This window comes from Sycon ciliatum, chromosome 4 (assembly GCF_964019385.1).
Source record: "Sycon ciliatum chromosome 4, ocSycCili1.1, whole genome shotgun sequence".
Lineage (NCBI taxonomy): Eukaryota > Metazoa > Porifera > Calcarea > Leucosolenida > Sycettidae > Sycon > Sycon ciliatum.
In genome coordinates, this window is record NC_088646.1 from 1,484,217 (window position 1) to 1,501,716 (window position 17,500).

General features: G+C 49.1%; 2 protein-coding genes across 4 annotated transcripts in view; both read left to right on the top strand.

Annotated features, from left to right (window-relative positions):
- LOC135813822 (BLOC-2 complex member HPS3-like) overlaps positions 1-10,822 on the top strand; it is a 27,648-nt gene extending 16,826 nt beyond the window's left edge. The window contains exons 18-24 of the mRNA XM_065326835.1: positions 489-563; positions 1,166-1,229; positions 1,909-2,141; positions 2,407-2,631; positions 9,088-9,168; positions 9,524-9,701; positions 10,061-10,822. Coding sequence (XP_065182907.1) covers positions 489-563; positions 1,166-1,229; positions 1,909-2,141; positions 2,407-2,631; positions 9,088-9,168; positions 9,524-9,701; positions 10,061-10,230 — 1,026 coding nt within the window. The 3' untranslated portion in view covers positions 10,231-10,822. The remainder of the gene's footprint in view (positions 1-488; positions 564-1,165; positions 1,230-1,908; positions 2,142-2,406; positions 2,632-9,087; positions 9,169-9,523; positions 9,702-10,060) is intronic.
- A 4,644-nt stretch (positions 10,823-15,466) lies between these two features.
- Positions 15,467-17,500, top strand: part of LOC135813824 (homeobox protein B-H1-like) — a 10,656-nt gene continuing 8,622 nt past the window's right edge. For all 3 annotated transcript variants that reach the window (XM_065326839.1, XM_065326837.1, XM_065326838.1), the window contains exon 1: positions 15,467-16,395. In XM_065326839.1, coding sequence (XP_065182911.1) covers positions 15,984-16,395 — 412 coding nt within the window. In that variant the 5' untranslated portion in view covers positions 15,467-15,983. The remainder of the gene's footprint in view (positions 16,396-17,500) is intronic.

Sequence of the window (17,500 nt, forward strand, 5' to 3'; positions counted from 1 at the left end):
ACCCAATCTACTGGTTTTCAATTGTCAATATTTGTATCACTGCACCCGTCTATTGAAGACTGCCCTTTGCCTTACTATCTACTGCCATGCCATTTTTGGCATCCACTCAACTTCTTTATACTGTAAAACCGGAAAGTTTAACGATCAAAGAGTTTAACGTTTTTGTAGTTTTGGCATGATAACGTGCAGAAAGTTTGACGCTGGCTACCTAGCCACCCAGAATATGCATCGATGTATGCACATATACACAGACATCTCGAACCGGGTTCGCGATAACGTTTCTTCGAATAACGAAAAAAAATTGGTCGTTAACCGGTTGTCCAGTAACTTATTTATTCATTTTTTACTGAGTACAGTAAAGTGGATGCCAAACTTGGTGTGAAACATGTCCATTTTGCATTGAAGACAATGGTTTCTCATGGTCCTCTCTGAATACACTATTGTAATTATTATGTGCTGTTGGCCTGTTCTTGTCTGCTGTCCCCCAGGGTCTAGCATGTAAAATCTACCTGGAGCGTTTTCAGCACTGTCTCAGTATGAAGCAGGTCACAGGCAATGCTCAGGTGTGTAGCACTCAAGACTTTCATCATTCTGCACATGCCTCTCTTTTCCATCGGATGAGAATTGTCCGTGTGTGTGTGTGTGCGTGTGTGTGTGTGTGTGTACGCAGTAATCACAGATTCGCAAATTTTAAAGATTTCACGAAGAATAATTTTCCCTTTTTCGTCTCTTCCGGCCCATATGCGCATGCGCGCACGTGGCCAAGTCAGTTCTTTTTAAAAGCTTCCGTCAGGCATTTATAGGGTGGGTACATTCAACCTTTGAACTGGCTGGGTGCACAGTGCTCCTGGATGCTACGAGGAGGCTCGTAGAACTCTAATTGGAGTTCGCCAAGGCTCCTCCAATTTGTATTTCTACTTCACCTCCTCTCCGCATCCAGTCACACTGTGCATGCCTTGTGCATGCACAGTTGATACGTTCTAACTTGAGACTTCAACGCAGCTGTGCAAAGGTGTCCAATTGCTTGATGCTAACTGGCTTGTGTTTCATAGACCTACTCATTGTGTGTGTGTGTGTGTGTGTGTGTGTGTGTGTGTGTGTGTGTGTGTGTGTGTCCATGTGTGTGTGTGCATGTGTGTGTGTGTGGGTGGGTGTGTCTGTACAGGCACCCAGCGGTGGACATTTCGCTCGTCGCTATGAGTGGCTGAACATGCTGCCTCCGTTTACCTGTGAGTGAGTCGCACCCGGCTAGGCAAACTTGCCACACCACACCTGAGTAGCACACACACATTACGTATGTACATGTGATTATGTACCGTGGGAAGCAGGTCTGTGACAAGGAGACAACATGCGTATCTGAACGATCGTCGTTGAGTTATTGATTTTCTCAGAGCTACGGCGAGCATCAATGTCGCATTGAGACATTGAGATGAACTCGACACGAACATGAACGTGTGTAGCTGCGTACTCAGGTCAACCTGTCACACTAGTGCCATGGTGATGCACTCGACTTGAGTGTGAGCTAGCGTACAGACACAAGCTGCATGAAAGCCCAATGCACACTGGTAGACCAATACGTGTGAGTGTGGCCTCGCACCGGTGAACGTGTGCTGTGGACTGATGTGACTTGTGTGGCTGGACCCTGCCCCCCCCCCCCCCCCCACACACACACCAGCCGGTGTCTGCCCAATGTGGGTGATGTGCATCTTATTTCTCTATTAGAATCACTTACACATGTGTCTGTCTCGTGTACGTTTGTCGAAAGCACATAGCTTGATAACACTCCTGATGCTGTGTGTGCATGTGTCCACGTGTGTGTGTGTGTGTGCACGTGTGTGTGTGTGTGTGTGTGTGTGTTTGTGTATCCGTGTACTTATGTGTACATGTCTATGTTGTGGTGTACAACAGGTGGTACACAGGTCACATGTTCGCTCAGCTATCATGTAGCCAGTAGCAGTACGTCGGCAGCAGGTTCATCACCTGTGCTACGCTTGACACGTTCGTCAAGTCCACTAGCTCAACTCTTACTCAAATCACGCAATGCTACAGCGGCGGTAGCTGCAGCAACTGGTGACAGGGTGGCAAGTGTACAGCATCCTCGTGAATGTACATGTGCCTTCATTGACCTTGTATCTATACAGGTTAGTTTCATGTAGGCTACCTGAGCCAATCAATGCAATCAACGCAGTTAGGTTTTTTCTCTTTTTCTTTTGCTACTGCTGCCTTATGACACATTTGGCACTCCTCTGACCAGAATGCTGTGTGCCCGTTGTTGAGAGGTGCTGCTACCGTTTCTCTTGTACATGTATTACCCGTACTCCTGGTCATTGTCTCTTGTCCGTGCAATACCCGACGGACATGTACTCATCGTCATGGTCTGTTACATCTACTTCCGCACCCATGCAGAGCTTGTTATGCTGGCGAGCTGTTAGCAGGCAGCTAGCGTCTAGTCTCTTGCAGCAGTTGCAAGCTCAGGATGCACCGGCACCACCGATGGCCAGCTCGACGTCATCGTCTCCGGGACGGTCCGGTTCGCCGTCGTTCTTATCTTGGTCGGACAACGCGGTGATGGAGGCGGCTTGGCTGTCTCTGCAGGCCGTGTGTTGCCTGCGCCTTGACCGGCATGTTGTGGTAAGCTAGTGTGCTTTTCTTAACGTAGTGTGCAGTGTTGGGTAGTGTTGTGCATTGCTGTGCAGTGTTGTGCAGTGCTGTGCAGTGTTGTGCAGTGTTGTGCAGTGTTGTGCAGTGTTGTGCAGTGTTGTGCAGTGTTGTGCAGTGTTGTACAGTGTTGTGCAGTGTTGGGTAGTGTTGTGCAGTGTTGTGCAGTGTTGTACAGTGTTGTGCAGTGTTGTGCAGTGTTGTGCAGTGTTGTGCAGTGTTGTGCAGTGTTGGGTAGTGTTGTGCAGTGTTGGGTAGTGTTGTACAGTGCTGTGCAGTGCTGGGTAGTGTTGTGCAGTGTTGTGCAGTGTTGTGCAGTGTTGTGCAGTGTTGTACAGTGCTGTGCAGTGTTGTGCAGTGTTGTGCAGTGCTGTGCAGTGTTGGGTAGTGTTGTGCAGTGTTGGGTAGTGTTGTGCAGTGTTGGGTAGTGTTGTACAGTGTTGTGCAGTGTTGTGCAGTGTTGTGCAGTGTTGTACAGTGCTGTGCAGTGTTGTGCAGTGTTGTGCAGTGTTGTGCAGTGTTGTGCAGTGTTGTGCAGTGTTGTGCAGTGTTGTGCAGTGTTGTGCAGTGTTGTACAGTGTTGTGCAGTGTTGGGTAGTGTTGTGCAGTGTTGTGCAGTGTTGTGCAGTGCTGTGCAGTGTTGTACAGTGTTGGGTAGTGCTGTGCAGTGTTGGGTAGTGTTGTGCAGTGTTGGGTAGTGTTGTACAGTGTTGTGCAGTGTTGTGCAGTGTTGTGCAGTGTTGTGCAGTGTTGGGTAGTGTTGTGCAGTGTTGGGTAGTGTTGTACAGTGCTGTGCAGTGCTGGGTAGTGTTGTGCAGTGTTGTGCAGTGTTGTGCAGTGTTGTGCAGTGTTGTGCAGTGTTGGGTAGTGTTGTGCAGTGTTGTACAGTGTTGTGCAGTGCTGTGCAGTGTTGTACAGTGTTGGGTAGTGCTGTGCAGTGTTGGGTAGTGTTGTGCAGTGTTGGGTAGTGTTGTACAGTGTTGTGCAGTGTTGTGCAGTGTTGTGCAGTGTTGTGCAGTGTTGGGTAGTGTTGTGCAGTGTTGGGTAGTGTTGTACAGTGCTGTGCAGTGCTGGGTAGTGTTGTGCAGTGTTGTGCAGTGTTGTGCAGTGTTGTGCAGTGTTGTACAGTGCTGTGCAGTGTTGTGCAGTGTTGTGCAGTGTTGTACAGTGTTGTGCAGTGTTGTGCAGTGTTGTGCAGTGTTGTACAGTGCTGTGCAGTGTTGTGCAGTGTTGTGCAGTGTTGTGCAGTGTTGGGTAGTGTTGTGCAGTGTTGTGCAGTGTTGTACAGTGTTGTGCAGTGTTGTGCAGTGTTGGGTAGTGTTGTGCAGTGTTGTGCAGTGTTGTGCAGTGTTGTGCAGTGTTGTACAGTGCTGTGCAGTGTTGTGCAGTGTTGTACAGTGCTGTGCAGTGTTGTGCAGTGTTGTGCAGTGCTGTGCAGTGTTGTGCAGTGTTGTGCAGTGTTGTGCAGTGTTGGGTAGTGTTGTGCAGTGTTGTGCAGTGTTGTACAGTGTTGTGCAGTGTTGTGCAGTGTTGTGCAGTGTTGTACAGTGCTGTGCAGTGTTGTGCAGTGTTGTGCAGTGTTGTGCAGTGTTGTGCAGTGTTGTGCAGTGTTGTACAGTGTTGTGCAGTGTTGTGCAGTGTTGTGCAGTGTTGTGCAGTGTTGTGCAGTGTTGTGCAGTGTTGGGTAGTGCTGTGCAGTGTTGGGTAGTGTTGTGCAGTGTTGTGCAGTGTTGTGCAGTGTTGTGCAGTGTTGTGCAGTGTTGTACAGTGTTGTGCAGTGTTGTGCAGTGTTGTGCAGTGTTGTGCAGTGTTGTGCAGTGTTGTGCAGTGTTGGGTAGTGCTGTGCAGTGTTGGGTAGTGTTGTACAGTGTTGTGCAGTGTTGTGCAGTGTTGTGCAGTGTTGTGCAGTGTTGGGTAGTGTTGTGCAGTGTTGGGTAGTGTTGTACAGTGCTGTGCAGTGCTGGGTAGTGTTGTGCAGTGTTGTGCAGTGTTGTACAGTGCTGTGCAGTGTTGTGCAGTGTTGTGCAGTGTTGTACAGTGTTGTGCAGTGTTGTGCAGTGTTGTACAGTGCTGTGCAGTGTTGTGCAGTGTTGTGCAGTGTTGTGCAGTGTTGGGTAGTGTTGTGCAGTGTTGTGCAGTGTTGTACAGTGTTGTGCAGTGTTGTGCAGTGTTGTGCAGTGTTGTACAGTGCTGTGCAGTGTTGTGCAGTGTTGTGCAGTGTTGTGCAGTGTTGTGCAGTGTTGTGCAGTGTTGTACAGTGTTGTGCAGTGTTGTGCAGTGTTGTGCAGTGTTGTGCAGTGTTGTGCAGTGTTGGGTAGTGTTGTGCAGTGTTGGGTAGTGTTGTACAGTGCTGTGCAGTGCTGGGTAGTGTTGTGCAGTGTTGTGCAGTGCTGTGCAGTGTTGTGCAGTGTTGGGTAGTGTTGTGCAGTGTTGTGCAGTGTTGTGCAGTGCTGTGCAGTGTTGTGCAGTGCTGGGTAGTGTTGTGCAGTGTTGTGCAGTGCTGTGCAGTGCTGTGCAGTGTTGGGTAGTGTTGTGCAGTGTTGTGCAGTGTTGTGCAGTGTTGTGCAGTGTTGTGCAGTGTTGTGCAGTGTTGTGCAGTGTTGTGCAGTGTTGGGTAGTGTTGTACAGTGTTGTGCAGTGTTGTGCAGTGTTGTGCAGTGTTGTGCAGTGTTGTGCAGTGTTGTGCAGTGTTGTGCAGTGCTGTGCAGTGCTGTGCAGTGTTGTGCAGTGTTGTGCAGTGTTGTGCAGTGCTGTGCAGTGCTGTGCAGTGTTGTGCAGTGCTGGGTAGTGTTGTGCAGTGCTGTGCAGTGCTGTGCAGTGTTGGGTAGTGTTGTGCAGTGTTGTGCAGTGTTGTGCAGTGCTGTGCAGTGTTGTGCAGTGTTGTGCAGTGTTGGGTAGTGTTGTACAGTGTTGTGCAGTGTTGTGCAGTGTTGTGCAGTGTTGTGCAGTGTTGTGCAGTGTTGTGCAGTGTTGTGCAGTGTTTTGCAGTGTTGTGCAGTGTTGTACAGTGTTGTGCAGTGTTGTGCAGTGTTGTGCAGTGTTGTACAGTGTTGTACAGTGTTGTGCAGTGTTGTGCAGTGTTGGGTAGTGTTGTACAGTGTTGTGCAGTGCTGTGCAGTGCTGTGCAGTGTTGTGCAGTGTTGTGCAGTGCTGTGCAGTGCTGTGCAGTGTTGGGTAGTGTTGTGCAGTGTTGTGCAGTGCTGTGCAGTGTTGTGCAGTGTTGTGCAGTGTTGGGTAGTGTTGTACAGTGTTGTGCAGTGTTGTGCAGTGTTGTGCAGTGTTGTGCAGTGTTGTGCAGTGTTGTGCAGTGTTGTGCAGTGTTGTGCAGTGTTGTGCAGTGTTGTGCAGTGTTGTGCAGTGTTGTACAGTGTTGTACAGTGTTGTGCAGTGTTGTGCAGTGTTGGGTAGTGTTGTACAGTGTTGTGCAGTGTTGTGCAGTGTTGTACAGTGTTGTACAGTGTTGTACAGTGTTGGGTAGTGTTGTGCAGTGTTGTGCAGTGTTGTGCAGTGTTGTGCAGTGTTGTGCAGTGCTGTGCAGTGTTGTGCAGTGCTGGGTAGTGTTGTGCAGTGCTGTGCAGTGCTGTGCAGTGTTGGGTAGTGTTGTACAGTGTTGTGCAGTGTTGTGCAGTGTTGTGCAGTGCTGTGCAGTGTTGTGCAGTGTTGTGCAGTGTTGTGCAGTGTTGTGCAGTGTTGTGCAGTGTTGTGCAGTGTTGTGCAGTGTTGTGCAGTGTTGTGCAGTGTTGTACAGTGCTGTGCAGTGTTGTGCAGTGTTGTGCAGTGTTGTGCAGTGTTGGGTAGTGTTGTACAGTGTTGTGCAGTGTTGTGCAGTGTTGTGCAGTGTTGTGCAGTGTTGTACAGTGCTGTGCAGTGTTGTGCAGTGTTGTGCAGTGTTGTGCAGTGTTGGGTAGTGTTGTACAGTGTTGTGCAGTGTTGTGCAGTGTTGTGCAGTGTTGTGCAGTGTTGTGCAGTGTTGTGCAGTGTTGTGCAGTGTTGTGCAGTGTTGTGCAGTGTTGTGCAGTGTTGTGCAGTGTTGTACAGTGTTGTACAGTGTTGTGCAGTGTTGTGCAGTGTTGGGTAGTGTTGTACAGTGTTGTGCAGTGTTGTGCAGTGTTGTACAGTGTTGTACAGTGTTGTACAGTGTTGGGTAGTGTTGTGCAGTGTTGTGCAGTGTTGTGCAGTGTTGTGCAGTGTTGTGCAGTGCTGTGCAGTGTTGTGCAGTGCTGGGTAGTGTTGTGCAGTGCTGTGCAGTGCTGTGCAGTGTTGGGTAGTGTTGTACAGTGTTGTGCAGTGTTGTGCAGTGTTGTGCAGTGCTGTGCAGTGTTGTGCAGTGTTGTGCAGTGTTGTGCAGTGTTGTGCAGTGTTGTGCAGTGTTGTGCAGTGTTGTGCAGTGTTGTGCAGTGTTGTGCAGTGTTGTACAGTGCTGTGCAGTGTTGTGCAGTGTTGTGCAGTGTTGTGCAGTGTTGGGTAGTGTTGTACAGTGTTGTGCAGTGTTGTGCAGTGTTGTGCAGTGTTGTGCAGTGTTGTACAGTGCTGTGCAGTGTTGTGCAGTGTTGTGCAGTGTTGTGCAGTGCTGTGCAGTGCTGTGCAGTGCTGTGCAGTGTTGGGTAGTGTTGTGCAGTGCTGTGCAGTGCTGTGCAGTGTTGTGCAGTGTTGTGCAGTGTTGTGCAGTGTTGTGCAGTGTTGTGCAGTGCTGTGCAGTGCTGTGCAGTGCTGTGCAGTGCTGTGCAGTGTTGTGCAGTGTTGTGCTGTGCAGTGCTGTGCAGTGTTGTGCAGTGCTGGGTAGTGTTGTGCAGTGCTGTGCAGTGCTGTGCAGTGCTGTGCAGTGTTGGGTAGTGTTGTACAGTGTTGTGCAGTGTTGTGCAGTGTTGTGCAGTGCTGTGCAGTGTTGTGCAGTGTTGTGCAGTGTTGTGCAGTGTTGTGCAGTGTTGTGCAGTGTTGTGCAGTGTTGGGTAGTGTTGTACAGTGCTGTGCAGTGTTGTACAGTGTTGTGCAGTGTTGTGCAGTGTTGTGCAGTGTTGTGCAGTGTTGTGCAGTGCTGTGCAGTGTTGTGCAGTGTTGTGCAGTGCTGTGCAGTGTTGTGCAGTGCTGTGCAGTGCTGTGCAGTGTTGGGTAGTGTTGTACAGTGTTGTGCAGTGTTGTGCAGTGTTGTGCAGTGCTGTGCAGTGTTGTGCAGTGTTGTGCAGTGTTGTGCAGTGTTGTGCAGTGTTGTGCAGTGTTGTGCAGTGTTGTGCAGTGTTGGGTAGTGTTGTACAGTGCTGTGCAGTGTTGTGCAGTGTTGTGCAGTGTTGTGCAGTGTTGTGCAGTGTTGTGCAGTGTTGTGCAGTGTTGGGTAGTGTTGTGCAGTGTTGTGCAGTGTTGGGTAGTGTTGTGCAGTGTTGTGCAGTGTTGTGCAGTGTTGTGCAGTGTTGTGCAGTGCTGTGCAGTGTTGTGCAGTGCTGTGCAGTGTTGGGTAGTGTTGTGCAGTGTTGGGTAGTGTTGTGCAGTGTTGTGCAGTGCTGTGCAGTGTTGTGCAGTGCTGGGTAGTGTTGTGCAGTGTTGTGCAGTGCTGTGCAGTGTTGTGCAGTGTTGTGCAGTGTTGTGCAGTGTTGGGTAGTGTTGTACAGTGCTGTGCAGTGTTGTGCAGTGTTGTGCAGTGTTGTGCAGTGCTGTGCAGTGTTGTGCAGTGTTGTGCAGTGCTGTGCAGTGCTGTGCAGTGTTGGGTAGTGTTGTACAGTGCTGTGCAGTGCTGTGCAGTGTTGTGCAGTGTTGTGCAGTGTTGTGCAGTGCTGTGCAGTGCTGGGTAGTGTTGTGCAGTGTTGTGCAGTGTTGGGTAGTGTTGTGCAGTGTTGTGCAGTGTTGTGCAGTGTTGTGCAGTGTTGTGCAGTGCTGTGCAGTGTTGGGTAGTGTTGGGTAGTGTTGTACAGTGCTGTGCAGTGTTGTGCAGTGTTGTGCAGTGTTGAGCAGTGTTGGGCAGTGAACCCATTGCGCATTGCCAAATATGGAGTGGGGTATTCATGGTACAAATTACATCATTGCACAATGGGCATATTGCGGTTCACAATGGTCATAGTACTTTTCAAATGGTTTATCTTTCTTCTGTATGTAATGTATATGACTAGCTACATTTACCACCTGTATGTGCAATGCATTCTGGCGTACAGTGTATGCATACAAGTCGTACGTAATATGTTTGGATGATTTAGCATGGGTTGAAATGTGTGTGTCGAAGTCGCACCAACCTCTTCTTAGCATGGGTTGAGTTGGAGCAATGAATACTTCCAGAATTTCCAGGCCTTATAAGTATCACTATCACTGTGATGGGTGCGTTCGCTCTGTTTTGCTTTTAACCACTGTGTGTGTGTGTGTGTGTGTGTGTGTGTGTGTGTGTGTGTGTGTGTGTGTGTGCGTGTGTGCGTGCGTGTGTGTGTGTGCGTGGGTGTGTGTGTGCAGGCTGCACAGCTGTTGCTCAAATCCTACCCGCACGTTTCCCTGGCACTGGCCAAGGCGCACTTTGGTGCAGACTCCGGCAAGGTACAGTACAGTTTAAACAAACGTTTACATGCCAGTATGCTGTGCTGCACCTGCTCTACGCACACCAGTACATGACCTGTAGTACATGCAATGTATGTAGCCATAGACCAAGGAGAGGGGAAACCTTGTCTGTATGTAGCACTTGTAATGTATGTATCCGCAGAGCAAGGATTGATTGATCGGTTGATTTTTATTTAAGGATTGACCGAAGGCTGCGGGAGCCTATCGAGGGGCTCTCCTGTGTAAGGAAGTCTTGCAAGGGAGGAAAGGAGAAAGGAAACCTTGTCTATATGTAGTACCGGTAACCCTTTACTCATGCCTACTGCTACTGATGCTGATGCTGTTTTCTATACAGTGGAGGTCGCTAATGCAAAAGCTACTTGCCCTCTGCAATCAGCATGACCAGCAGCAGCAGCAGCAACAACAGCCAGCGGATGGACAGGCAGTAGTGTCTGTGCCGAGTAAGCCTGTTGCTGCAGCAGGTTGTTCAGGCACAGCGGATGTTGCTGCTAAATACAGACAGGTGTACCTTGGTGAGTTGGGTGATTTGCTCATCTGTTCATTTCTCATGCATGTCTTTCGTACCCCACCTGTGCGTATGTATGTACCTGTCTGTCTCTCTGTCCGTCTGTCTGTTTGCCTGTTTGCATCCCTGTTTGACTGCCTGTGTGTCTGTGTGTCTGTGTGTCTTCCTATCTCTCTGGCGGTCTATATATGTCTATGCCTGTCTGTCTGTCTGTCTGCCTACCTGTGTGCCTATGTCCCTCCTCCCCCCCCCGGCCCGATGCATTGTGCTGATTCCTTGGACGGTCGTGATTGGAAAGTCTAGAGTACCTCCCATATTAGTGTTATTAACTCTGTGTTCTCGTTATCCAACCTGGCCGTTGTACAGATGCCTTGTCGTATGTTGCAGAATTGCTGGAGCCCAGTCACTTCCTGGCTCTGTTGCCGCCGAACGGATCGGCTCGCGTCTATTTGCCCTACATGGAGGTGTGTTTCAGACGCTTTGCTGCCACCAAGATCACCGACAAGCTGTCTCAGCCATTGCAGCAGCTACACTGAACAGTTCCGCTTGACCGAGTCCGCATTTCTGTACCGTGTTCTAGCAGCTATGGTTCTTGACTGCGTAGTGCAGTACCGAGGGTAGAACACACACCACTCAAGGTCAGAGCGCTATTCTTGTTTCCATATCTATTTCTTGGTTTCATTGCTAGTATTATAGCAGCGGCAGTCTCGAGAATAGCCTCTTCCAAAGCCTGTAAATAATACATATTACTATTTCTGAATTACTCCTTACCATATTTGAACATAGTTATCCCATTGTTTTCAGATTTTCTTTTCTATTTCATCAAATGTCGAACTTGAAGTATCTTACCTGGCATGCGGGCATGCCAGCTTTAACACAAACTAGCCACTTTACATAATATAAGACTATCAAAATTGTCAAAACTTCTGCCCCTTTTTTTAATGCACATTACACAAAATTAGGAATATCTTCGTTTTATGTAACACATCCTTAATAGTTTGTAGTAAAACATACGTAGTTACTCACTGTCAAGTTTCAACATGACTGTATCTGCCTTCTGAAGTCTCTCGCACACCTGATTTTCTTATGCACGGTGTTTCTGTGGTGGTCGGGATGAAACAGCAGGACTGGTTTTCTTCAACCATGACTGTCAAGTGGCTATATTCCAGTCTGTGCCGACTGAAGACTGACCAGGGGTGATTCTCCCTTTGCAGATGTTGTGCACTGCACTAGTGTATTCAATGCCATGGCCTGTGAAAGAGCTGTGGAGCTGCTGCCAAGACTTGTTTGGTCCAGTGTCGCCATGAAAGCATCATACCCACGTCTATGCACAATATCAAAAGTACGTACTAGTAGTAGTACTGGTAACCCGGCTGGGGGGGGGGGGGGGGGGGTTAGGTACTCTTGACAATATTGAGATGCAGCTGTGCGTACTGTTATGGCCTCTTGGTGATACAGCATACTTTGAAAGCTCAGCTGCGGAGTGCTGGGCCTCAGACAGCGTTTTGAACACCCGATCACCATGGTCACAGTGATCACCATGGTCACAGTGCTACCTGAGGAGGGGCTTAAGTTGTAGTAGATGAGACCAGGGAGTAGTACAATACATTGTACTTCTCCCTGGATGAGACAAGCCCGTGGTGTATTGCTTTATCAGACACCTGCGCAGGGTGGACTTCTTTGAAGTAAGTTCTTTCCATAGGCAATGCATACATGTAAGCAACACAGGCCAGTCCCTGCTAACGTAACCCTCGTTACTCCGAAGTGCATGTCCGATCACGGATGATGTTGGTTGACAGCATGTAACAAGGTGGAGACCACCGTGTTCGCAAACAACAGTGATCTTACTTACACTAATATCTTTATTAGGATGACCCAGACTTGTCGCCTATCAAGGCCGGGGGTTCACCACTTTGTGTACTTGTACATGACGATGTACATGTATGAGCTAAAGTGAAAGTAGTGGAAAGTAAAAGTTGTGCAGCGTGAATGCGTTGGGGAGCACACAGAGGGGTTATGTACATGGCGTAGGCATACCGGAGAGCGAAGCACTATGTTTGCAAGTGAGTTTGCGAAGCTCATTCTTGAAAACAATAATGGATGGTTCTGCAGTTAGTCTTGGTGGGAGGCAGTTCCATAAGAGGGAGGTTTGGAAGAGAAACAACGATTTTGATGTGGTCTTTGCTTTAGGGAGAATAATTTTGTTTGGGCGTCTCGCACTCTGTGTGATATTGAAATGGAATGAAGCTAGGCAACGTCGATACTTGAAAATAAATTTGTGCATGGTAACTAAGCTTATAAACTGCCTGCGGTAAAGAAGAGATGTAAAGAAGAGATGCAATGTTAGCTTTTCTATTAAGATCCTGCTTGGGTGTATTAAAGTCGATTCGGATTTTCTTACTCTCAACCAACACCATGTTTCGACAAAACAAGGTTTATCTATAATCTAATACCATGTCCGATGATGTAGCTGTGGCAAGACCTGAAGACCATGTGTAGGCATGTTGGTGAAGACATGAGTACGACAAACTACGTGTACCACTATGTCTATGCATGGTGATGATCTTCAAGGTTTATCATCACGTGCAGTCTACTACTCAAAATGTAATGATCTACACGTATGCTGTGTTCATTTAACCCCTGCTCACAGAAACCTTTCATCTCTTTTTATGGGTTTACCTTCAGCCAGTCTCTCCACTGATACAGCAGTAATAACTCTGCCAGTAGCAGTGTTTTGTAGTGGCGATGTGTGGGTGTTAGCATTCAAACAGGAACAACATTGCGATGTTCGTGATCACAGATACACCGACAGTGCACTCAGACTAGGAGCAGGGGCCTAGGACTATGGTATGAGCCTGGAGGTGAGAAATGGCTTCTTCTGGTGCTGCGGCGGCACAGACACACACACACAGACAAGCTGTTATGATGTTTTGTTGGCCTGGCACCTCCGCAGTGCAAGGTCCGCACCGCTTCTGTGTGTTATTCCATTGATGATATCTTTATGCCCCACATGCACACCATAATCACCAGCGAACCTACGCCAATGGCAATGGGCCAGTACCATGAGTACTGGCCAGCAATAGCAGTATGACCCAGTTTGGGGCTGTGCTGCAGTGCATCCGCAGCTTTATGGTGGGCACTACCAGGCCAAGCCACCACATCACCAGATCACCCAGAATAGGCCAGATAGATCCCTGTTTGCACACCTTGATCGCTACACATTCGAATCTGAACTATGCATCTGAACTATGCACTATTGGCAGTATTGCAGTGGCACGGCATGGTCAAACTGACCGCCAGTATCGCCCAGACGACGGGTGAAATTATTTTTGCAGTGCTGCCGTAATTAATAGTTTGCTTGTCGAGGCTGTGTTCCTGCGTTCGGCTGCTCCAACCGGCAATGCGTTGTGACCGGCTAAACTATGGACGAGTTCCGGAACTCTTCCGATGAATAAGGAAGCCCGTCCGCCGGGACACCTTACACAAACTCGCTGCTAATGGCAGATAGGAGTGCTACATGCTGAACAAACACGACACTCTCGTCCCAGTGTTTGCACGTCCAGGTTCGGCATCGTCACTCACGATTCTACCCGTCTTGCCTCGCTAGGCTTTGCATCGCATATGCCCCACATATGCACATCACGTCGTTCTCGTGTGTACTGAGAGCTATGTCATCAGTCATGAGCGCCCGCGCAGACTTGGTAAGGCCTGGCCAAGGTCAAGGACCGTAGGTACACCCGATTCCTGGACCACAGTACATTGTGCCCGTGGTGTAGAAGATGGCGGAACACACAGCCACTAAAGCGGTTTAGTCAGACTATTGTGGATGGGTTGGTACTGTCACAGTGTGGTAGGGTTTCCCCCAAGCAGGCGCGCAGTAGCCATCTTGCCCTCGGCAATCATCCTGTCATTGAGTGCATGGTGTCTGAGTGTCTGGCTGCAGTCTTGTGTAGAGTGGATGATCGAATGGAGGGATAGGGGGTGTAGAGATCGAGAGGTCATGGTGCAACAGTGCAAGTGAGATGACTAATGCACCTACGGACAGTGCGACCATCTTCTCTAGCGACGTTAGTAACTGGTCCACAGCCCACAGAATCCAAGAGCGGCTAGCACATTTACAATTGAAGTTACATGATTGTAGTTTCATTACTAGTAGCACTGCACGCGTGCTGTTATTTGTTAGGATCTGTGGTAACATAATATTATTGGTTTACGCTCGAAACCCACCTAACCATTTCTAATTTTCTACCCTTTCTCAGCGCAAATACGTAGCATTGTCTAACCCGACAATGCTACCCGTCGAAATGTGTATGTACGGACGGATAAGGGTTAGCAATACGTGTAGTTCTCTTATGTACTACATGTAGTATTACTGATGTTACTGAAGTAGAGCAGTGGGATAGTGGGGTGGCAGAGTCAATGTCACAGACATGAGCCGAGGGCGAAGGAGTACAGGAGGATCGGTTCATGAATTCTCACACACAGTAGCGCAACATGAGATCTCGTCCACACTGAGCTCGCGCTTGATTGCCAGATAGGCAGATACCCATCATAGGCAGATACCCAGATGGGCAGATACCCATCATAATTATTATAACATCAACATAAACCGTGCGATAATGTTAGCATTGAGCGGATCGACTGCAGTTTGGTCCATTCTGGGCGTTTGAGGCGCCCATGCTGGCCATAGTGTAGCTAGCACCGATCTCGTATTTGATGAATTTATCAGCATGATCAGTGATCAAGGTATGCAGATGAACTGATGAACTTCGTATCTGATCGTCTACGATCCTCATCCGAGATTCACCGCAATACTGTAACGGGAGCAGTACACTAGTAATGCATGTCTATGGCGATGTGAAGCAATGATCTTCCGTCCATACAGTAATGCATGTCTATGTCTATGGCGATGTGAAGCAATGATCTTCCGTCCATACAGTGGCCATCGTTGCACAATTCTTCAAACTGTCATTGTCTGCAGGAATGGCGCCGCTATTCAGCAAGTCACCTGGATGAACTAGTCGACAAAATACAGACCCAGTCATACATGTGTAATGATTCCACCGTGCGAAAAGTGAAAGTAACACGTCAGTTACCTAATCCCGTCCCTGACTTACGCAGCACACACGTGTTTGTGACTGCATGTACGTGTACGTGTACTTGCAAGGACCGAGAGTCTTCGCGGTGGAGGGTTGTGGCGACCCTGCTAAGCCCCATTACAAGACGGGCTCTGGAGTTAGGCTAATGTAATTCGGTACAAAATCATCGCTTCCTATAGTTTATTAGTGGAGATGGGACGCAGCAGACGCGCGGTAAAGAAGCTTCGTGTATGTGAGAAATGGGACTAATGGCAGTAATGCCAATGGTAGAAGTATTGTCACGTGCTTCTGGTGCCGATCTCTTTCCTAGGGAAGGTGCGAAACGTGTGAAGTATTGTGTTGCATGTGTTTAGAGAAGCATTAGCTGCAGCTGTGGCTGCTGATCGCCACGTCCGGTCTGCATCAGGCTGCAGGTAGTGAGCGCAGCTCCTCTTCGGTTTTCACGTGTTGGCTTTGCGGCCTGATGCCTCATCGTGCCCCTCATCGTGCCATTTTGATGGCCAGCGATGGGAATGATGATGTTTGCTTATCTCTAGGCTTGTTACTCTAACTGTTTCCCTAGCCAAACATTCTCTCGCTCGCTCTCTCTCTTTCTCTCAGACTCTCCGTGAATGTTGAAGGTAACCTAGCCTGGGTCGGTCTGCATGATAGCCCCCCCCCCCCTCTCCCCCCCCCCCTCTGTGTTCTATCTGGCTGAGGGTGTCGTCGCTGCTCCCATGCCGTAACGTCGACGCATGTTTCCTGGGCCGAGCTGCTCCCGCCGAAGACTGGGGCGCATTAACTAGCAAGTCGCGAAGGCCGCTCGCCACTCGTTCACTACTCGTCAACGTAATTGCTTCTAGTTCCTGAAAGCGATCAAGCAACTTCTGTAATCCCGAGGGCAGCAGCAGCAGCACTGCCAGCAGCATCCCAATCCCAGCGCATGCCCAGCTTCGCTTCGCCGTCTCTGTGGCTGTGGCAGCTAACTGCTAAGCTCCCCGCTGTACACACCACCCCACTAGTAGATTAGATGTAGAGAGCATAGGTCTGTTGACCATCGTGTACCATTCTGTCACTAGTCAGGACTACAACTATAACCAGGTCTTGTTACTTATTCCCTACAGAGCAGAATTCAGAAATTGAAAGTAGCATTGCAATCTTCCCAAGACCTTGCTGCAAGTTTGTTGTTGTGATCTTGGAAGACGAAGAATATGGATATGCAGACGGACTACAACTACACGCACGCCTTTCCTCCCTATAGCTTTGCCAATGGCGCCCTCACCGCGGAGCAGGCCGCCCAGCAAATGGCCCTGTACAGTTTTCAGCAAGGCGTAGAACAGCTGCAACCCGTCTCCTCCGCTTCAACCGTGGCTGCCGTAGCGGGCATGACCATGGACGCACCTCTCCCTGTGGTCAGTGTGTCTGATTCGGCAGCCGACACAGATGAGTTCTCACCGGATTCGGCCGCAGTAGACCCGAATCTGATGGACGCAGCCATCCGCGACCTTGCCGATGCCACAGCGGTAGTGTCCGCAGCTGCCGTTGCTTGTGATCTGGGCGAGGATGTATTACACGCAGCCACCGAAGCTGGTCTGGAGGACGAAGACGAGGACGAGGACGATGGTAAGCAAATTGCTTTCAAGGTTTGCTTGTCAGAGTGCACTGCAGGTGACATTTGTTTTCTCTAGTTTTAACGGAAAGAGTTAGAACAGGAGCGTTTATGAGCTGAGCTTCTCAATTGCCTCATAATGGCTTGCCAGTCGACAACATGAAGAAGCTAGTTGGTGACCTCCGTTGTTTCCCCTCAATAGGAGTTTGGACAAGCTTGGCAAGTCCAGTAGTGTTTCAGCATTGGGCGGCTTGTACATCTCACTAGTACTAGCTACACAGTGTGGACAGTATGGACGAATAACCACCACCAGCAGCAGCAGCAGCAGCAGTATCACAGTAGCAGCATTATTATCATGCACTGTCTGTACCTGACAATCAGTCGCCATGCACTAATCTTGCACGACTAGTTGTTTCGATTCGATCTAATAGTACGTGTATGCATAGTGCATGGGTTGTAATTGTACAGCATAGACACACACTCCATGCCACAGCCAGAGTGAAAGTGTCGCAGGGACACTTGAGTGGAAGACATGAATGGCTTGGTGGACGAGTCAGCGAACAGAACTTAACAACACCAGAAGAAAACCTTCCACAAGGATAATGAAGTGTTCATGGGGGGAATCTTGCAGCATCCTGTCCAGCTCCACCGTCATGATACGTCCATACGTCCGTTTGTTACGATAGTGAGATCATGGATAGTGACAATGTCCCCACTGGGTATGTAAGAGCTTGCACACTGGCCAACAGCACACTCACTGAGACCACAGTGCAGTGGCAAGGTGTCCTCCACTGTTACTGGCACTTTGCTCCATTTGGCCTTTGCATAACTGCAAGGTCTGTGTCGACGTGCATATACACACCTTGGACTTGCTGGCGGCCAGAAGAAAGGGAAAGGGAGCGAGGAAAATGTCGGAGTTTGACGGAGCGAAAACATTGTTTTTTTATCGGTATTGGCATGCATGCTGGCGATGAGCGGGAGGAAGTGCGCCAGACTCTCGCGCTTTTATCTTGCGGCCCCCGTGCAGGTTTAGCTGGCCTGGAAATAGCTGAGTGACTTCAGGCATTGGGAAGAGAGTGCACACACCTCCACAAACGAACCGTTCCTCTAACTAACAGT